This window comes from Apis mellifera, linkage group LG10 (assembly GCF_003254395.2).
Source record: "Apis mellifera strain DH4 linkage group LG10, Amel_HAv3.1, whole genome shotgun sequence".
NCBI lineage: Eukaryota > Metazoa > Arthropoda > Insecta > Hymenoptera > Apidae > Apis > Apis mellifera.
Genome location: NC_037647.1, coordinates 8,355,858 through 8,372,742, shown reverse-complemented (window position 1 = coordinate 8,372,742; position 16,885 = coordinate 8,355,858). Strand labels below are relative to the sequence as shown.

Below are 16,885 nucleotides of genomic sequence, written 5' to 3'. Positions count from 1 at the left end.
CATGGCCATAAGTGGAAACGGACAGCTCCCGGGGCCAGCTTATCGTTACCATTTCGTTAAATAATACTCGAGGCAATGCGTTGTTTATTCGTTCACGGTGGTCTATTACCGAGCAAACGGCGCTAGTTCGGGGATATTGTTGGATCGTGTTTGCCGTAGAATTGCCGTGATTTCGAAATCGCCGCAGGAAGATTCAACGATACGATGATAGAAGATAGAGGTTGATCAGGCAACGTTCCAGGTAATTAAAAAAATTCCTATTGAAAAAGAGGCGCGCGTTGCGTCTTGTGTCCATATCCCCCGTGAAGATGTGTGATCTCGAGGCGGCAGAATGGTGAGAGAGGAAAATAGGGAAAAAGTTGGATCGCGGGTTTCGAACGGCGAGAAATCTTGCCGGCGAATATCTGCGACCGCTGACTGACTCATTGTGCCAGCTCCTTATTGGATATGAGCGCTAGATTTTAAAAGGCCGTCGACAGTCGCCTTGAAGCCGAGTGTAACGCCGCTTATGGCTGAAAAGCGGTCCCCCAGCGGGCAGGAAAGTTAATCCGCGACCGGCTACGTAAGAGTCGTTAGAATAATAGGAACCAGGAAGGAAACGATCTAGTATTCGATGTTCTTGAACGATGCACAGGTATCGAGTTTAAAATTCAAATATTCAAGTTCGAAAAGTTCAAACGTAAATATTTACATTTAAATTTAAATATTCATGGAGTTTTTTTTTTCCTCCCCGTATAAATATTCATGAGTTTTTTTTTTTCGCATATTTTAAAAGCGTTAAAAGCGTAAAACAAACTATTCTGCGTATTATCTGTAGAGGTCTCGATGGATCCAATCGTTGAATTAGATTCGCTTTCTCCAACCGCATCTCTACCGCTTCCCTTCAACCCCCGCAAGAACGAATCCGATTGAATCAGGTTCTCGATGAAATGCCACTTTCATCATCGGCTTCAATTAATTTAAAATATGTTTACCTCGACTTCAGCGTCGAATGAACGGAGCTAGGCGTTCAAAGGTTCAAAGCGGGATAAAATTGAATGAAAATACCGAAGGTTCGATCGAAGGCCAAGTATTCGGTGTCGGAAACGGGCGGTCCTTGGCAGAGTTCGAAGGGCCCGATCGAGAGGTGCAGTCGAATTTGCTATGTCAATTGGAACGTTGATCGACGGTATCCCGTGTGTCACGCAGTGGACCGTGCCAAACATGAGGCCGTAATAATTGTTTCGACCATTTTGCCTAATCTATCCCAATGTCACGGGAGCTAAACGTGATCTGTTCCGGCATTTGCACGATGATTCGCATCTTGATGATCGCAACCTACTCGATACCCGCGTGCATCGTACGCGTATTATATCGCAGTAATGTAAGTTTTTCCCTTTCTATCTTACTACTTTTCCCTTCTCGTTAAATTTCATCGAATTTTTTTTTTCGCGTTAGATTTTATTCGAGGATATCGACGATTATCGTTTGGTTATTCGAGTGGACGTTGTCTTATTTTTACCGCGCTGAACGGCATGCATTATTGATCTTTTCTTAAACGGATTTCATCGAAGAAGCTCTACCGCTATTTTTATTACGTACAGTATTTTTTTTTTCTCTCTCTCGTCTATTATTACCGTTGCTGTCGTTAGCCTTTCCCTTATTTCTGGCGATCATTGACACCTTTTCTTCCCGATTTCTTCTCTTCGTCGTGGAATAAAAAAAAAGGAAAACGCTTTTTTTTCGTTTCTTTCCTCTTGTTTGAAGGAAAAAAGAGAGAGAGAGAGAAGAAAAAAAAAAGATCGATCGATGAACACTCAGCACGTGGAAACATCCTCCTCGTCCCGTGACCATGATGTTGGAAACAACAACGCGTAGAAGTGGCTCGTGATGTAATCATAGTCACATGGGCGAGGCGATGCATTAGCCGCGTTGGCCGGCCTCTTTGCATTCTTCGGATCCTTGGCGTCGCGTAACAGGATGTCGCGTCCTTGGTTCGCCAATACCTTCGCTTCGAATCGATGCTTTCGAAGAAGCGTAAAATTATTCCTACACAGCGATCGTCGGCGAGGCGATCGATTAGCCACCTTTGAGAACCTCATCGATTTCTCGTAACCGGAAGCACGAACAATATAATGAGATCAGGATCGTGGCTCGCCGTGGTGTCCTTTGTTTGTAACGCGATAAAACGAGACTTATGTAACGAGAGGAATTAAACGCAGAGGGAATAAATAAAACTTTTCCTCCAATACCTTCCAAGAATTTATTTTTTTAACGAGTATATTTGTGTTTTTACCAATTGATCGTATACATACTTGGTATAATTGCAATTTCGTTGGCGGGATAATAATTATCATGATCGAATCGAACGGCGCAAAATTGCAACCACACACGAATCCAGGAATCCCAACGATCGCGCGCGGAGAAAACGTTCGTGGTTGCGATTTTGCCATTTTTCACGGATCCAATCAGTTTCCCCGGAACGATGCTTGTTGGTTCTAGACGTACGCGAAAGACAAGACACAGCAAAAGAGCTTGCCACCGCACACGACACTCCAGAGGCACGTGAAAGCGAACAGAAACGTTCACATACCACGGTAAACGTTGATCCAAACCGTATATATATATATATACCGATACAACACCGTTCGATTAATCGAGCAAACACCGATAAACGCGAAATATTCCATTGGTCGTTTGCAGATTTTACTTTCCCGGAGGAAAACCTTTGCCGTTATCGCAAGTGGAGGCAACTGTCGCGAGGATCACCGCCGCTTTTCAAGCTCTTCCCGGCCACCGTGCGTCTCGAGCCCAATTTCACACCATTACAAAGGTATACGAATGATATATATATCTTTCTCTCCAAGATTATTTGATCTTGACCGTCCGATTATTCTTCTCACGTTTTCACGTGGGAAACTTGAACGTTCCATTCGATGGGACAATTGTATAATATACAAAGGCGTGTGATTTGTCTTGCAGGCATGCGACTTGCCACTCTATTGGAAAGTGCCGCTTTTCCTCGCGGCTGGCGGAGATCAGACCGGCTACGTTGAGATGAACGCGTTCCTTGATTTTTGGAAGGAAGAGTAAGCAACGAATAAGCATATTATTTACGTTCCAATCCTTCAAATTCCCTTCCTTCCATTTCATGCAATGAATAAATCGAGATTCATTTGAGGATCGGACAATTCTAATTTTAATTCCCAATTTGTTCTTTATATTCCATCGGTTTAACGATTATTGGTGTGGGCTCGACTGTTTGCAGAATATCGAACACCCACCACGACGCGGCGAGCAAGTTTATTCGAATCACAACCCGGGGCCAGAGGAACAATATACTGCCGGAGGATTTGATACCCCTGGTGCAAGACGTGGTCGAGACCCATCCCGGTTTAACTTTTCTCAAAGAGGCTACTGAGTTCCATTCACGCTACGTACACACGGTTCGTATTCGCGCGATAAATATTTGCTGGATATTTCTCTCGTTTTCGAGACAAGGATATGTAGAGAGAAAGAGCGCGAGAGAGAAAGAGAGATTCCAGAGAATGGACCATACGATTTACGCAACGTTGAATCGTCTTGAATTATTCAACGCGATCGTGCTCGCCTCGGGCAATTATCGCACGAGCTCTTCTCACTCATTGGAAAATCATTTTAACGAGTATTTTATATTGACCATTTAACAGTGGAATTCTTCCGTTCTTTTTTTCTCCGGCTTCTGTATTTACACGAATTCTACGTTTGTCGTTCTACGATTTGTACGTTCAATATTGAGGAGGCATTTATATTTAATCGTTGTTAATTGATGATTTTGACGAATCTTCGTCCTGTCCAGGTGATCGCTAGGATATTTTACTGCGTGAATCGAAGCTGGAGCGGAAGAATTTCCGTGGCGGAGTTGCGAAGAAGCAATCTCCTCTCTGTGATCGCGATCCTCGAGCACGAGGAAGATATCAATCAAGTAACAGCTTACTTCAGCTACGAGCATTTCTACGTGATCTACTGCAAGTTCTGGGAGCTCGATCGTGATCACGATCTTTTCATCGACAAGACGGATCTCACGAAACATAACGATCACGGTAAGGAAAAAAAAAAAAGAGAGAGAAAACACTTTACGATATTCTGTATAAATTTTTGAAATTGAAATTTTTCAACTCGAGCTCTTTGGTTTCAGCTCTTTCCAAACGTATGATCGCGAGAATATTCAGTGGTGCGGTGACCAGGGGTGGCGTGAAAAGCGGAAACGGCGTCCAACAGTCCCAGGATAAAATGAGTTACACGGAATTTGTGTGGTTCTTGTTAAGCGAAGAGGATAAAAACCATCCGACAGCTATCGAATATTGGTTCAGGTATATAACGTGAAGTGTTTAAGATGTATTGGGTGGATGATGGTTCATTTCGAATGATCGATAGGTGCATGGATCTCGATGGTGATGGATATTTGTCCATGTACGAATTGGAGTATTTTTACGAAGAGCAATTGCATCGCATGGAGGCGATTGGATTGGAGACGTTACCTTTCGAGGATTGCCTTTGTCAGGCAAGTCGTGTTAGAAATTAAATATTTTATATATCATGTATTTATTCTATTGTGCTTCGTCCATTTAAGTATGTTTTGTATAACTATGTACAGATGTTAGATATGATCAAGCCGGAAAAATCTGGGAAAATATCTCTAAGCGACTTGAAAAAGTGTAAAATGACTTCAATCTTCTTTGACACGTTCTTCAACCTCGAAAAGTACCTGGATCACGAGCAGAGAGATCCCTTTGCATCTGCCAGAGAACACGACCCTGATGGCCACGAGGTAATGAGCTTTAGAAATTATCAGGAACGAGTAAATTCAATTTAACAGGAAGAAACAGTTGTTGTTACGAGTATATCACTGATATCCGTTATCGTTGCGTTTTTTTTTTTTTTTTTTTTTTTGTTTCATTTGTAACAGCTGTCAGACTGGGACCGATTCGCGGCAGAGGAGTACGAATTGTTGGTCACCGAGGAGAGTGGTAACGAACAAAATGAGCAAATGTAAGTGTTGATTTCACGCAATTTATATTGCACATGGTTCATGCCATATATAATCAGTATATGAATATTGTTCTTACTATCACTTATTAACGTTGATATATATATGTTACGCATCAATGTATTAATCGTTGTTTGATACTTAAAGTAAATCGAGATAAAAAGAAAAAAAATTATTTTACGTACAATCAATCGGGGATTACTTACTTTGAAAAATAAGGATAAGAAATTGAAAGATATCATTATGCAAAACAATATGATGAACCCGTTTCATAGTTCTCGTAGAAAGTTCTGTTCGCTGTTTCGAGCTATGAAACGGAAGTTATATAGCTTTCGAATTGTGGCATGCGTTGTCATTAGATAGACAGTATGCCCCGCTGATCTAACAATTTCACCTTGTACTATGACCGTAATGGTACGATCTATGCGTTTTGTTGCAGGCTGTGTGATGATGAAATGTAACCATCATCTACAGCTCAGTAAGTAAATGAAACCAGAATTGCATGATATATAATTATGCACGATGCTCGTGTATGCATAATTTATTAATTAGAAAGTCGGCTAACTGCTTGTTTTTTGTTTTTCCATCTCCTTTTTTTTCTTTTTTTTTTTTTTCGTCAACATATCATAATTTAAATTTTAAATTGCTCAAATTGATGGTTAAAAATTATAAATTTTTTAGTATGATAAATCGCTGACCGAAGAAAAAAACATTCATAATGCTCGTTACATATTTATATACAACAGCAAGAATTAAAGTTTGAATTTCAAGTATTTTTTTTTTAAATTTATTGCTTTTTAGGATTATTGTTTTCGCTTCTACTAAAATATGATCATAATTTGCATCATTTTTTAATCGACTAATTGAATCTTACGTTATATTGTAGAACATTGTAGACCCTCTATAGTTTATATATCATTTTTTGATCTCTATGAAAAATAGAAATTTTATTTAACGTGAAAAAGAAAAAATATAATTTTTTTTTTTTCCTCAGGCCAAACGATTCCATATCGGAGGATGCGTTTTCTCCAAATTTGGAGATTCTGGATGGTGAATCCGTGGACATAGTTCAAGGCGCAGATATCCAATTTAAAGGATATTCCGATGATATATCTACAATTAATCCATTGGACTCTATTCATCAGCAGTCGAAGAACCAATATTATGACAGTGGTGATAGCGACGATTATGCTGAGAGTGATAATTGAATAAATAAGGGAAAGTTGAACGTTATTCAGGAAAGAGAAAGCAAAGAAAGAGGGAAATTATCTCTAGACGGAATTTAGTAGTTTAAATGCGTAGTTGTTTTCTATGTAGTAAGAGTGTCGTGTAATCTTTTTGTGAACAGTCGTATATTATGATAAAATGTTTCTCGGCGAATTATTCGATACGAATCCATTCGGTGATCTAGTCTGAACGATTTCTTTAAAGTACAAAAACATTCATGAATAATTGATATATCCTATCTTATATTTAAATATCACTTTAAAAAGATACCGATGAAATAGAACTTTGGATGTTTTTTTAGATATTGAACAATTTTTAATTGTTTAAAAAAAAAATAACAAAAGGAAAATATCATAGGAAACTCTTTGAAGCAGAGAAGCTTTGATATCACCGAATCGATCCGTAACTGTGAATAGTAGTCGAGAAGAAGATTCAGGCCACGGCACGACGATGTGTGATAAGCAAGCGTCATTGTTCAATCTCTTTATGATATACATATTGTGTACTTCACGTTGTAAATAGACAGTAAATCACGAATCCTTATTTTTACTTAATGCGAGAAAATCACTTGAAAAAAATGCGAGTCTTTCAATTGCTGCAGCCAACCTTTATAAAAATCGATTAAAAATAGAATTTCTAGAAATTTAAAAAAAATTCAATCAGTTAATTATTTTGACAAATTATTTTCTTATTTTAATTCAAAAGGAGTAATTTTTTAGTCTAAAAAAAAGACAAAGAAAAAATTAAATTGTTTGTAAGAACACGTTTCTCTAAAAGAAAACTTGTAGGCTGCAACAAATGGAAATTGCGTGTCAAAAGATTCATAATCGTTGGATTTGCGAGTAAGGGGTGTTATTACTCTATGTAATCATCTTGTAAGTCATAGTGTTACACTGTACGCAAAATATTGCACGCAAGAAACATTCAAAGGATCGAGTGAGATTGTATCAGTAAAGTATTCTTCCAATTCGATCCGTTATATTAATATTCATAAAGCGGGGTGTATCCTGTTTTTCGAACGTTGCAGACTATGATCTATGATTGCTGTTTCTTTTCCACGTGTTTGCAGGTAATTTCTTATGAAATGATGAAAACAAGCCAAAGATGAGACGTGTTCCATTACCTTCAACACGAAGGTACAAAGGAAAATGAAGAAACAAAGAAACTATGAAGAGCAGATGCTGCTATAAATGATGAAACGTCGTCCTTTCCAACTAAGTGACATTTGTTTCGAGATTCAAAGGGATTTTGTGAAATTTCCCTTTAAGTGTTGGACGAGTGGACATGATTTTTTATAAGTTAAAGCTTTATAGTGTTCTCCTCAAAACGATGCATTCTGAATATCATTGTTTTTCTTCTTCCTCTTTTTTTTTTTTTTTTTTAATCGATATTTTATGTAATTTTTAACTTGTTATTAAGAAATTATTGTGGTTTAAAGTATATAAGTCTCCGATGATAAATGTAAGGAGATTCTATTTTTAGATTCCTTTTCGTTGGGAAAACACCATGAAGAACGTATGCGTTTCTAGACGATTGTTGAAGAGCGTGTGGTGAGATTTTGTTGAAAGTGTCTACTGCCACAGCAAAGGACTCTTAAAAACGCGGTTCGACTTAATCTAAGTTACAACATACAAGAAGATCAGAAGTTGTACCCTCTTATTTTTAAACATCTCTTATATACGTTTTAATTGTTACTGTTACTATTAATTGCTCATCAGATTTTATTTCTGCGTGAATTTTACGACTTGTTATTTCATTAAATAATAATTATACGACTGGTATATTGTTATTTTTAATTGATAAAAATGAAAGTACTCCGAGAGATATAGGGTACAATTGATTTACAAGAATCCGCTTGAGCCGCCAAGACTGCTGGAATGTATATATTAATTTCGTCTTCGAGATTTATTTTAACGACGTATATATATAATAATATACTCTAGTCGAAATGTGTGCTATAATTCACATAATGAAGACCACGTGTGAGATGGCGAGTTAATTTTAGATCTATTTCGTGTTATTTGTTAATTAAACAGTGTTAAATTGCAAACAATGTAAATTGCATTGGTGAAAAATTCTTTGTCGTAAAGGATATTTAATCCTGGACCATACTACAAATAATCACTTTCAATATTAAGCTTGGAGAAATTCTAGAGAATTTATCGAAATAAATTCATAAATAATTCAATGATAATAAATACATATCGAAAATCGCATGGAATGATTGAATGTTCTATACTTAAATATTTGCATTAAAAGAGATAATGCTCAGATCGATATTTTTAAAATATAGTTAAATTATTCTTATTGCTGTTACATATCTGTTCAATTGATTGTGTAAATTAGCTGTTTTAAGAACCGCTTTTTAAACTGTCTAATCGAAAATTCGTGTTTGTCACGTTTCAATATTAAAAATACGTGTTCCTTTACGTCGATGAATTTTCACGATTAGCAAAAAGAAATGAATAAAATGATAATGAAATAGTTATTCGATAGGAAAATCTCTTGCAAAATCGAATTCGTGAATTTCGTCGCAACATTTTTTAAGGATAAATAACCTTTTATTTGGTAATTTACTTATTAAGTTAATATCATACGATATTTGATCATTAAAAAAAGACAGGTTATTTTTAATGAAAAAGAAGATTTAAAACTTTCAATTGTATTTTTAAGAATGCAAATAAATTCAAGAGATGATTATAAATAAAACTCTCCAAATAAAAGGTTGATGTTTAAAGTTATTTAATTTAGTTAATTTTTAATAGAGCTTTCCAAATAAAAGATTGATGTTTAAAGTTATTTAATTTCTCCATTGCGTTATCGCAACAAGAGAATGGTTTTTTGCGAGTGATCGCTTTTGTTGACTGTCCAAAGATGTAACTATTAACACTTACAGTATATATCTTTTATATAGCTTATAATTTTTTAAATATATATATATGTATACATATATGTATATGTATGTATATGTGCATATCAGTTGGTAAAATTTCGTTGTGACAATGTAATGCGCATCGAATTTCTATTGAATGAAAATTAGACGAGAGAGACGTCTGATTATGTTATTATTCGTCATTGCATTTGGCCATGTTTTCGATTGTTATATTTATGATAGGTTTATCACTGTTCTAGAAATCTGTTACGTGATTTCTTAAATCGAGCGCCGTCTCTCCATGATTTCGTATTTTTTTTCGAAGAAAGAAAAAGGAACGATCATTATATATCCTTTTTTTTCATGAAAAAATCGAATTTATGGTTAATTTCGCAGACGCGAGCTTAGACAGTCTCGATAATTAGACTCACGTTACTATTTACCCTACATTTTTATTTATATATTTTATCTGTGCATGAGTAGACAATTAAGGTAATTTTGCAAGTTAATAAAAATGAATGGTAAAAACTATTTTGAATAGAGTTTTTATTTTCTTTCCTTTTTAATAACATATTTAACTCAAATTATCCAATCAAAGAATATAAATTATTATATTTATAAATTATATAGTATAACTTTCGTTATAAATAAAATAAAAGGATTAATGAAATTTAAATAAAAATATTAATATGTACATATAAAATAATATACTATCCATAATGTATGAATATGTACATAAAATATATATATAACATTTAAATATAAAAAAAATGAATATATATGAATATGATATATAAAAATTGGATTCAATAAACTTTATTAATTTTTAATTTTTAATTAATAATTTAAGCAATAAAGATAATAAAATTAATCAGATATGAGAATTATTTTTTGAACGTAAATTGCAAAGCAAGTACAGAGAAAGAGAATAAATATTAAGAAAAGGATAAAGATAGACAAAGAGAATAAATATTAAGAGAAGGATAGAGGTAGACAAAGAGAATAAATATTAAGAGAAGGATAGAGATAGTAAAAATATTGAAATCAGCGCCATCTCTAGAGTGCCGCAAATTAAACACAATATAGACAAGGAAAACAAATATTAAGATAAAGATAAAAGATTAGGACTTGACCAGTAACGCCATCTCTTCGAAAAGTGCTCAAACTTGTTGCGCATTCTTACCGATAATAAAGTAAACGTCTTTTTTAGTCTTTGGTTAGTGGTGCCATCTATTTAAAAAACATTGAAACTCCTTGCATATATCAATAATAAAGTTTCAAAATTTCTTCAAGAGATGGCGCCATCAGTTAAAAACAGATTCTGTCGATAATAATATGACAAGTTTGAGCAATTTTCGAAAAGATGGCACTAGTGGTTAAGTACTAATCTTTCTATCCTTGTTTTAATATTTTCTTTCTTTGTTTAATTTGTGTTTAATTTGCGGCACTCTAGAGATGGCGCTGATTTCCATATTTTTACTGTATCTCTGTCCTTTTCTATCCTTTATGTTTTTATATATCATATACATATTATATATAGATATATTTTATTTTCATATGTATTTTTTATATACATTTGTTTTATACAGAATATCTCATCTAATATTATAACGTACATCAAGATGATAATATCGGCGAAAATACTGTATTTTTTTCAGTCTCCTAGAATTAAAAAATAACAATTATGACTTAATTTTAAAATGTGAAATAATTTTCAAATTATTGAATTTCAACTGAATTAAAATAAACTTTAATTATTTGAAATTGCAAATCAAAATCTATAAAATCATATAAAAAGATATTCAAAAAATTAATGCTTTTTTCTAAATTTTCAAATTCAATTTAACTATTCTGTATTACAATTGTGCTTTTATTTCATTTATGACAAAAAAGTTATATTGTATAAAATATATATATATATAAAATTACATATATTTTGTGATTGGATAGAAAAATGTTATTAAAAACAAAATTACCAGGTGAATTAAAATTATATTCTTATGATTTCATATTTACTTATATATTAATTATCATTAATAATATTTTTATTACAGAAGTTTCATCATTATTTTCCTTAATTATAATTGCTGTATTATCTCTATGTTTTATTAATAGTTACAATGGTAAATTTGTATTTGATGATTCTGAAGCTATTGTACATAATGAAGATATACAAACTACTCCTTTAATAGATATATTTAAAAATGATTTTTGGGGTACAAAACTGACCCATAAACAAAGTCATAAATCATATAGACCACTTACAATTTTATCTTTTAGGTACTTTTCTTTTTTTTTTGATACAAAAAAAATATGTTTAAATATTTTTTTTCTTTTAAATAAATTGTTTGTAGATTACATTTTTGGCTTCGTGAAAGTATGATAGCTCAAGATTTTCATATAGTAAATATAATACTTCATGCTATTGTTTCCATGTTATTGTTACCAGTATTTAATATACTTTTAGACTCAAAAGAAAAAAGAACTGCATTTTATGCTACTGCATTGTTTGCTGTTCATCCAGTGCACACAGAAGCTGTACGTAATTTTAATTGCATTCATTTATTTTTAAAGAAAAAAATCATTTTTATTCCTTTAATTTAATTAAATACATAGGTTTCAGGTATTGTAGGCCGGGCAGAATTATTATGTGCTGTATTTATGTGGATATCCATTATATGTTATTATTATTCAATCTATGCAAGAAGATTATTATATAGATGGCTCAGTATGTTTACTTGTATCATATTTATTGCAATTGCAATGTTGTGCAAAGAAACAGGAATTACTGCAGTGGTATAAAATAATTTTTCTTTTAATAAATATGAAAATGTATTATTAATTATATATACATATATATTCTATTTTTCTTTTTTTTAGGGAATTTGTTGTGTATATGATATTATAATAGTGAACAAAATATTTCCATATAATATAATTTCATTCATAGTATCAAAACCTTCTTATGAGCAAGTAAAAACTTTTATTAAACAAAAGCAGAAATTGCTAATTAGACTTTTTATACTTTTTACATCTGGTTTAATACTTATAATCTTAAGATTCAGTATAATGGGATTTAAAGCTCCAATTTTTCAACCTGTAGATAATCCAGCATCATTTATGCCCAATATATTTCTACGAATGTTAAATTATAGTTATATTTATTGTTTGAATATATGGTTATTAATATGTCCTGAATGGCTGTGTTTTGATTGGTCAATGGGCTGTGTACCTTTAATTAATTCTAATGATAAAAGAATAATTTTTGTTCTTTTATTCTGGCTAATACTTAGTGCAATGTTTATATATAGTTTTAATTCTTATCAAGACAAATTTTTAAGGTAATTACATATTTCATAAATTTATGAAATGATAAAGAAATATAAGAAAATCATCTCTTTTTGTATTACAGATGTTTAATTATGGGACTGACAATGCTTGTTATTCCATTTCTACCAGCTAGTAATATTTTTTTTAATGTTGGTTTCGTTTTAGCAGAAAGAACATTATACATTCCTTCTGCTGGTTATTGTCTCTTACTTATTATAGGATTACAAAAACTTTGCAATCATATTCCTATGCAATATTTACTATTAGCATATATAACTTTAATTTCATTATTTTTTGTGAAATCATGGATAAGAAGTGATCAATGGAGAACTGAAACCACATTATTTCAATCAGCATTGAATGTATGTCCATTAAATGCAAAAGTGCATTATAATATTGCAAAAAATGCTGCTGATGCTGGAAACTCTACATTAGCACAATATGAATATCAGGAAGCTTTAAGGTAAGATTTTATAAAAATAAAATCTAGAGCAAAATAATGATTTTTATATCTATTAAATAGATTAAATCCTACATATGCTCAAGCTATGAACAATCTTGGAAATTTACTTAAAGATCAAGAAAAATATCTAGAAGCAGAGATATTGTTTAAACGAGCTATTGAATTACAGTAAGTTTAATTGTATTTAATTATTTATAATACTGAGTAATGAAAAATTTTAATTTTATCAGAATTTTTCTACTTAGAATTACAAGTTGTAAATTTTAGGGAAGATTTTTCCACTGCTTGGATGAACTTGGGCATTGTTTTGTCGGCATTAAAAAGATACGAGGAATCGGAAGAAAGTTATTTAACTGCTTTGACTCATAGAAACAAATATCCCGATTGTCTTTATAATTTGGGTGTGCTGGTTAGTAATAAAAGGATAATTTGAACTTAAAAAAAAAAAGTACATAATTTCTAATGAATATATTTATAGTATTTAGAACAAAAAGATTATGATAAAGCATTAAAAGCTTGGGATTCTGCTATTAAACAAAGAAAGACACATAGAAGAGCATGGACCAATATGATATTACTTCTTGATGATTTAGGTATATTAAAAAATTGTTTCCATCACGATATTATATATTTTATACATATTTTATATATAAATAAATATCTTTTTATAGGTATGCGCGAAGATGCACTTAAAATAGCAAATCAAGCTTTACAATATTTACCAAATGACGCATCTATTTATTTTAACATTGCAAATATATTAGGAAAAGTGGGAAATTTTGTAGAGGCTGAAATATATTTTAAAAATGCAATATCAAGAAATCCTAAAGATGCAATGTTTTATACGAATCTAGGTGTATTGTATCACAGATGGAATAAATTTGATGAAGCAGAAAATATGTACAAAAGAGCATTAGAAATTAAACCAAAATTAAATAGTGCAAATGAAAATTTGAGAAAATTATACTCTCTGAAATCTTCAATAAAGTAATTTATTTTTTAATATAAAAAATAGAATTTGATACATTTATATATCTATTTTTCCTTTTACGGCTTCAATATTCCGTGGATATGCATATGCTTCAAAATTCCCTACTTTTTTACCATCAATATAATTGTAAGATTTAAAACAACTATCACAGAAATAACAAGGATTATGTGGTATTCTTTCATGTTTCATAGTAATCCATTGTGCATTGTATACACCACATATCATGCAAAATTTAGAAGACATAGGTCTTAATCTGACTATTTGTGGATATGCAGATATTGCTAATTCATCATTGCAGTTAATCAACCTGTCAATAACATAATTACGTAAAAAAGAGATAAAAATAAGTAATTTTATTAAAAAAAAAAAAAAAAAAAAAAAAAATAGTTTATATATAATGCATTTAAATTACCTAGCATCACTAAACACAATTAAATGTTCACAACCACCTTGATGCTTATACAGCCATGGAAAACCAAATCTCAAACATAATGAATCTATTCTACAATCTTCCATTGTAGCAACTTTGAACGGTCCTAATCTTGGCCTTCTTTGTGCCCAATCGATAATTACTGCACTGTAATCAATATTTGTTGAGCATCTCATATCATTATAAAAAGTGTCTTCGATAAAAAAGAATCCTGATTTGTAATACTCCTAATATATAAGAAAAAGTATTTTAAATTAATATAAATATATAGAAACAATTAATGTATTAAACATTGTATAATGTAATTAAACAAAATAAGTTACTTTTGCCATAGGTCCTACTGCATTGTCCAAATTCTCACTACATTCTTTAGAAATACTGTAATCAGCAATGCAAGATATTTTATCTCTTAATTGAGCAAGTGTTTGGGATCCTAAAACAGCTATAACATTATTTAGTCGACGTAACGATCCACATTCTTTTCTTGGTGCATTTCTTGCTTTTTGTGCAAAAGGATGATAAACTCTAACAAAAACAAGAATATCCTGGCCAGGAACAGCGCATGTTTCATATGTTCCTTCCTTTTTGGTATGATTCTGAAAAATAAAAATTACATATGAAATATATTCTTTTCATTTTAAATTAAATACTTACTATGAATAATTCACTTTGGTATTTATATTGAAGTCGTTTAGTTTGTTGTTTTAATCTTTGTCTTAGTTTTTGAATTGTTTGTAAGTCTACATCTTCTGGTTCTTGAGCATCAAATATATCTTTTTTCCTCATTTTTCTAATATTGGCTAATTTTGGAGCTTCTCCTTCCACTGTTAAATTATCAATGCTAAAAATAAATTTTTAATGTTATTATAGAATGATTTAAAAAAATTAAAATTTAAAAATGATAAAAAACCTGCAATAATTTGTTAACATGGATAATTCTTCTTCTGCAAGTTCAACTCCCATCATTGACATAAAATTATCTTTATCTTTTTTCATGGATATAAAATAATCAGCTACTAGTTTTTTATAATTATCAAAATATTCTTTTATATCCACTTTTGGTGATGCAGTCTTATTATAAAGTCTATATACATCATCCATTATGTATATAAATTAGAGAAATATCTTTCTTCTTAATATATAATTCTCTTCTAATATATTTATTAGAAGTTATATAAAATTATCTAAAATCATTATTATTAAAAAGTGACATATATAATGTCAAAGAAAAATAAACATTACTTTTCAGTTTATTCAAATTATATTTGTATTGCAAAATATGAATTTTCATGCATTTTATTAATACATTTTTTTTACTCAAAATAATTATATCAATAATATATAAAATGAACTTAAGAATTTCACTATTTTTTTTAATGTTTAGATTATGTTTAAATGTTTTACAAGAACATGTATCTTATTAATCTCGATATTTATAATATTATATTATTACATTATTATTTTTTTATCAAAATAATTTAGTACCTTATATTTATTAATGAATTATATTATAAATATAAGATATTTAAATACATTTGATTTTAATTTTTTTTTTTAAACTTAACCTCAAACAAACCCTCCACTTCGATTGATTCCCTTAGGACTAAAGCCAACCAAATTTTCATACTTTAAAGAACATATATACAATCGATATATCGTAACTTTCGATATAGAAGAACATGTTTCATTAAACCAAGTATAGATGTCACTACAATATAAAGTAGAAGAGTAAATATTACTCACAGAGATTTTTGAATTAGAATTTATTTTACCAAATTATTTTTTTTGATATTTTTTTATATCTTCTAATATCATTTGACGCATAGATAACGAAAATTACAATTTTAATGTAGAAACATTTCATGATACATAATAAATAAAGTTATTATATATTTTTAAGACTACATTTTAATTTTGGTCTCATCATTACGATTCAATTGACAATACATCTAATAAAACAAGATTCTATAATTCATGAGTAGAAAGGAATATAATATGGTCAAAAGACTATGCGTATGTAAATAAGTATGCCGAGTCTATACGTGGAAAATAGAATAAGATAATAAACGCTTGACACAAAAGTATACAATGAAGAGGCGTAAACCAGACTTGCTCACGGTGCACTGCTTTCGCCAATGGTCCGTGTGAATGTGACTCCGCCTCTTAAGCGTGGCTAACTTTCCCTCCTAGTTCCATCGTGATTGTTGACCGTGTTTGGTCGAGCGTGCGCACCAGGGTACTCGCACATACACAACAGTAAAAGAGCGTAACTACACGAAAGTACTCGATATTCGATCACACGGATGCGCAGAAGTATGCGCGAAGCTTTAGTGTGAGCGGCCACCGATTGGTCGACCGACCACTTGCAGCCCTCTCATCTTTCATCCCTTTTCTTTTCACGTCTTCTTATATATTTCTCTTTCATTTTTACTATCTATCCTCTTTTAATCTTCTTTTCTCAGATTCAAACGTTTCTCTGCCTTCTGTCTTGCTTATTCGTCTATAATCTTCACTTCTTTCCTATTCACTCTCGTTGCAACGAGTGTATGCACGATCATGTTTGC

The 16,885-nt window shown here is 31.6% G+C and overlaps 3 protein-coding genes across 6 annotated transcripts in view; 2 read left to right on the top strand and 1 right to left on the bottom strand.

The window, feature by feature from the left end:
- The window catches only part of LOC412914, a 35,761-nt gene extending 26,123 nt beyond the window's left edge, over positions 1-9,638 (top strand). For 2 of the 3 annotated variants that reach the window (XM_006565545.3, XM_396366.7), the window contains exons 3-12: positions 2,482-2,576; positions 2,683-2,812; positions 2,962-3,068; positions 3,248-3,425; positions 3,818-4,061; positions 4,157-4,331; positions 4,396-4,522; positions 4,616-4,789; positions 4,928-5,010; positions 6,003-9,638. In XM_006565545.3, coding sequence (XP_006565608.1) covers positions 2,482-2,576; positions 2,683-2,812; positions 2,962-3,068; positions 3,248-3,425; positions 3,818-4,061; positions 4,157-4,331; positions 4,396-4,522; positions 4,616-4,789; positions 4,928-5,010; positions 6,003-6,216 — 1,527 coding nt within the window. In that variant the 3' untranslated portion in view covers positions 6,217-9,638. Of the gene's footprint in view, positions 1-2,481; positions 2,577-2,682; positions 2,813-2,961; positions 3,069-3,247; positions 3,426-3,817; positions 4,062-4,156; positions 4,332-4,395; positions 4,523-4,615; positions 4,790-4,927; positions 5,011-5,447; positions 5,487-6,002 lie in introns of all 3 variants that reach the window. The other variant, XM_006565546.3, reaches the window with a different exon arrangement.
- A 1,402-nt stretch (positions 9,639-11,040) lies between these two features.
- LOC100577493 (transmembrane and TPR repeat-containing protein 4) lies at positions 11,041-14,275 on the top strand. 2 transcript variants are annotated; one of them, XM_016914582.2, is made up of 10 exons: positions 11,041-11,086; positions 11,162-11,387; positions 11,462-11,645; positions 11,724-11,903; positions 11,988-12,448; positions 12,520-12,900; positions 12,961-13,068; positions 13,168-13,309; positions 13,379-13,493; positions 13,572-14,275. In XM_016914582.2, the coding sequence occupies exons 1-10, from the start codon at positions 11,062-11,064 to the stop codon at positions 13,889-13,891; spliced, it is 2,142 nt and encodes a 713-aa protein (XP_016770071.2). In that variant the 5' UTR covers positions 11,041-11,061; the 3' UTR covers positions 13,892-14,275. The 2 variants fall into 2 exon arrangements, with proteins under 2 accessions (XP_016770071.2, XP_006565604.1); XM_006565541.3 differs by lacking the exon at positions 11,162-11,387 and having other exon boundaries at positions 11,047-11,086; positions 11,575-11,645.
- On the bottom strand, positions 13,877-15,505 carry LOC726244 (snRNA-activating protein complex subunit 3). Its single transcript, XM_026443306.1, has 5 exons — positions 15,232-15,505; positions 14,976-15,162; positions 14,645-14,917; positions 14,304-14,548; positions 13,877-14,198 (listed from the first exon to the last, which is right to left on the bottom strand). The coding sequence occupies exons 1-5, from the start codon at positions 15,420-15,422 to the stop codon at positions 13,928-13,930; spliced, it is 1,167 nt and encodes a 388-aa protein (XP_026299091.1). The 5' UTR covers positions 15,423-15,505; the 3' UTR covers positions 13,877-13,927.
- Between the last annotated feature and the right edge of the window lie 1,380 nt (positions 15,506-16,885).

Excerpts from the sequence above, each read along its gene's own strand:
- LOC726244 (XM_026443306.1), bottom strand. The coding sequence starts at position 15,422 with ATGGATGATGTATATAGACTTTATAATAAGACTGCATCACCAAAAGTG. Across the intron at positions 15,163-15,231 it reads ATGTTAACAAATTATTGCAG|CATTGATAATTTAACAGTGG; the intron begins GTTTTTTATCAT and ends ATTTATTTTTAG. Across the intron at positions 14,918-14,975 it reads ACCAAAGTGAATTATTCATA|AATCATACCAAAAAGGAAGG; the intron begins GTAAGTATTTAA and ends TTTATTTTTCAG.
- LOC100577493 (XM_016914582.2), top strand. The coding sequence starts at position 11,062 with ATGTTATTAAAAACAAAATTACCAG. Across the intron at positions 11,904-11,987 it reads AAACAGGAATTACTGCAGTG|GGAATTTGTTGTGTATATGA; the intron begins GTATAAAATAAT and ends TCTTTTTTTTAG. Across the intron at positions 13,494-13,571 it reads ATTACTTCTTGATGATTTAG|GTATGCGCGAAGATGCACTT; the intron begins GTATATTAAAAA and ends ATCTTTTTATAG.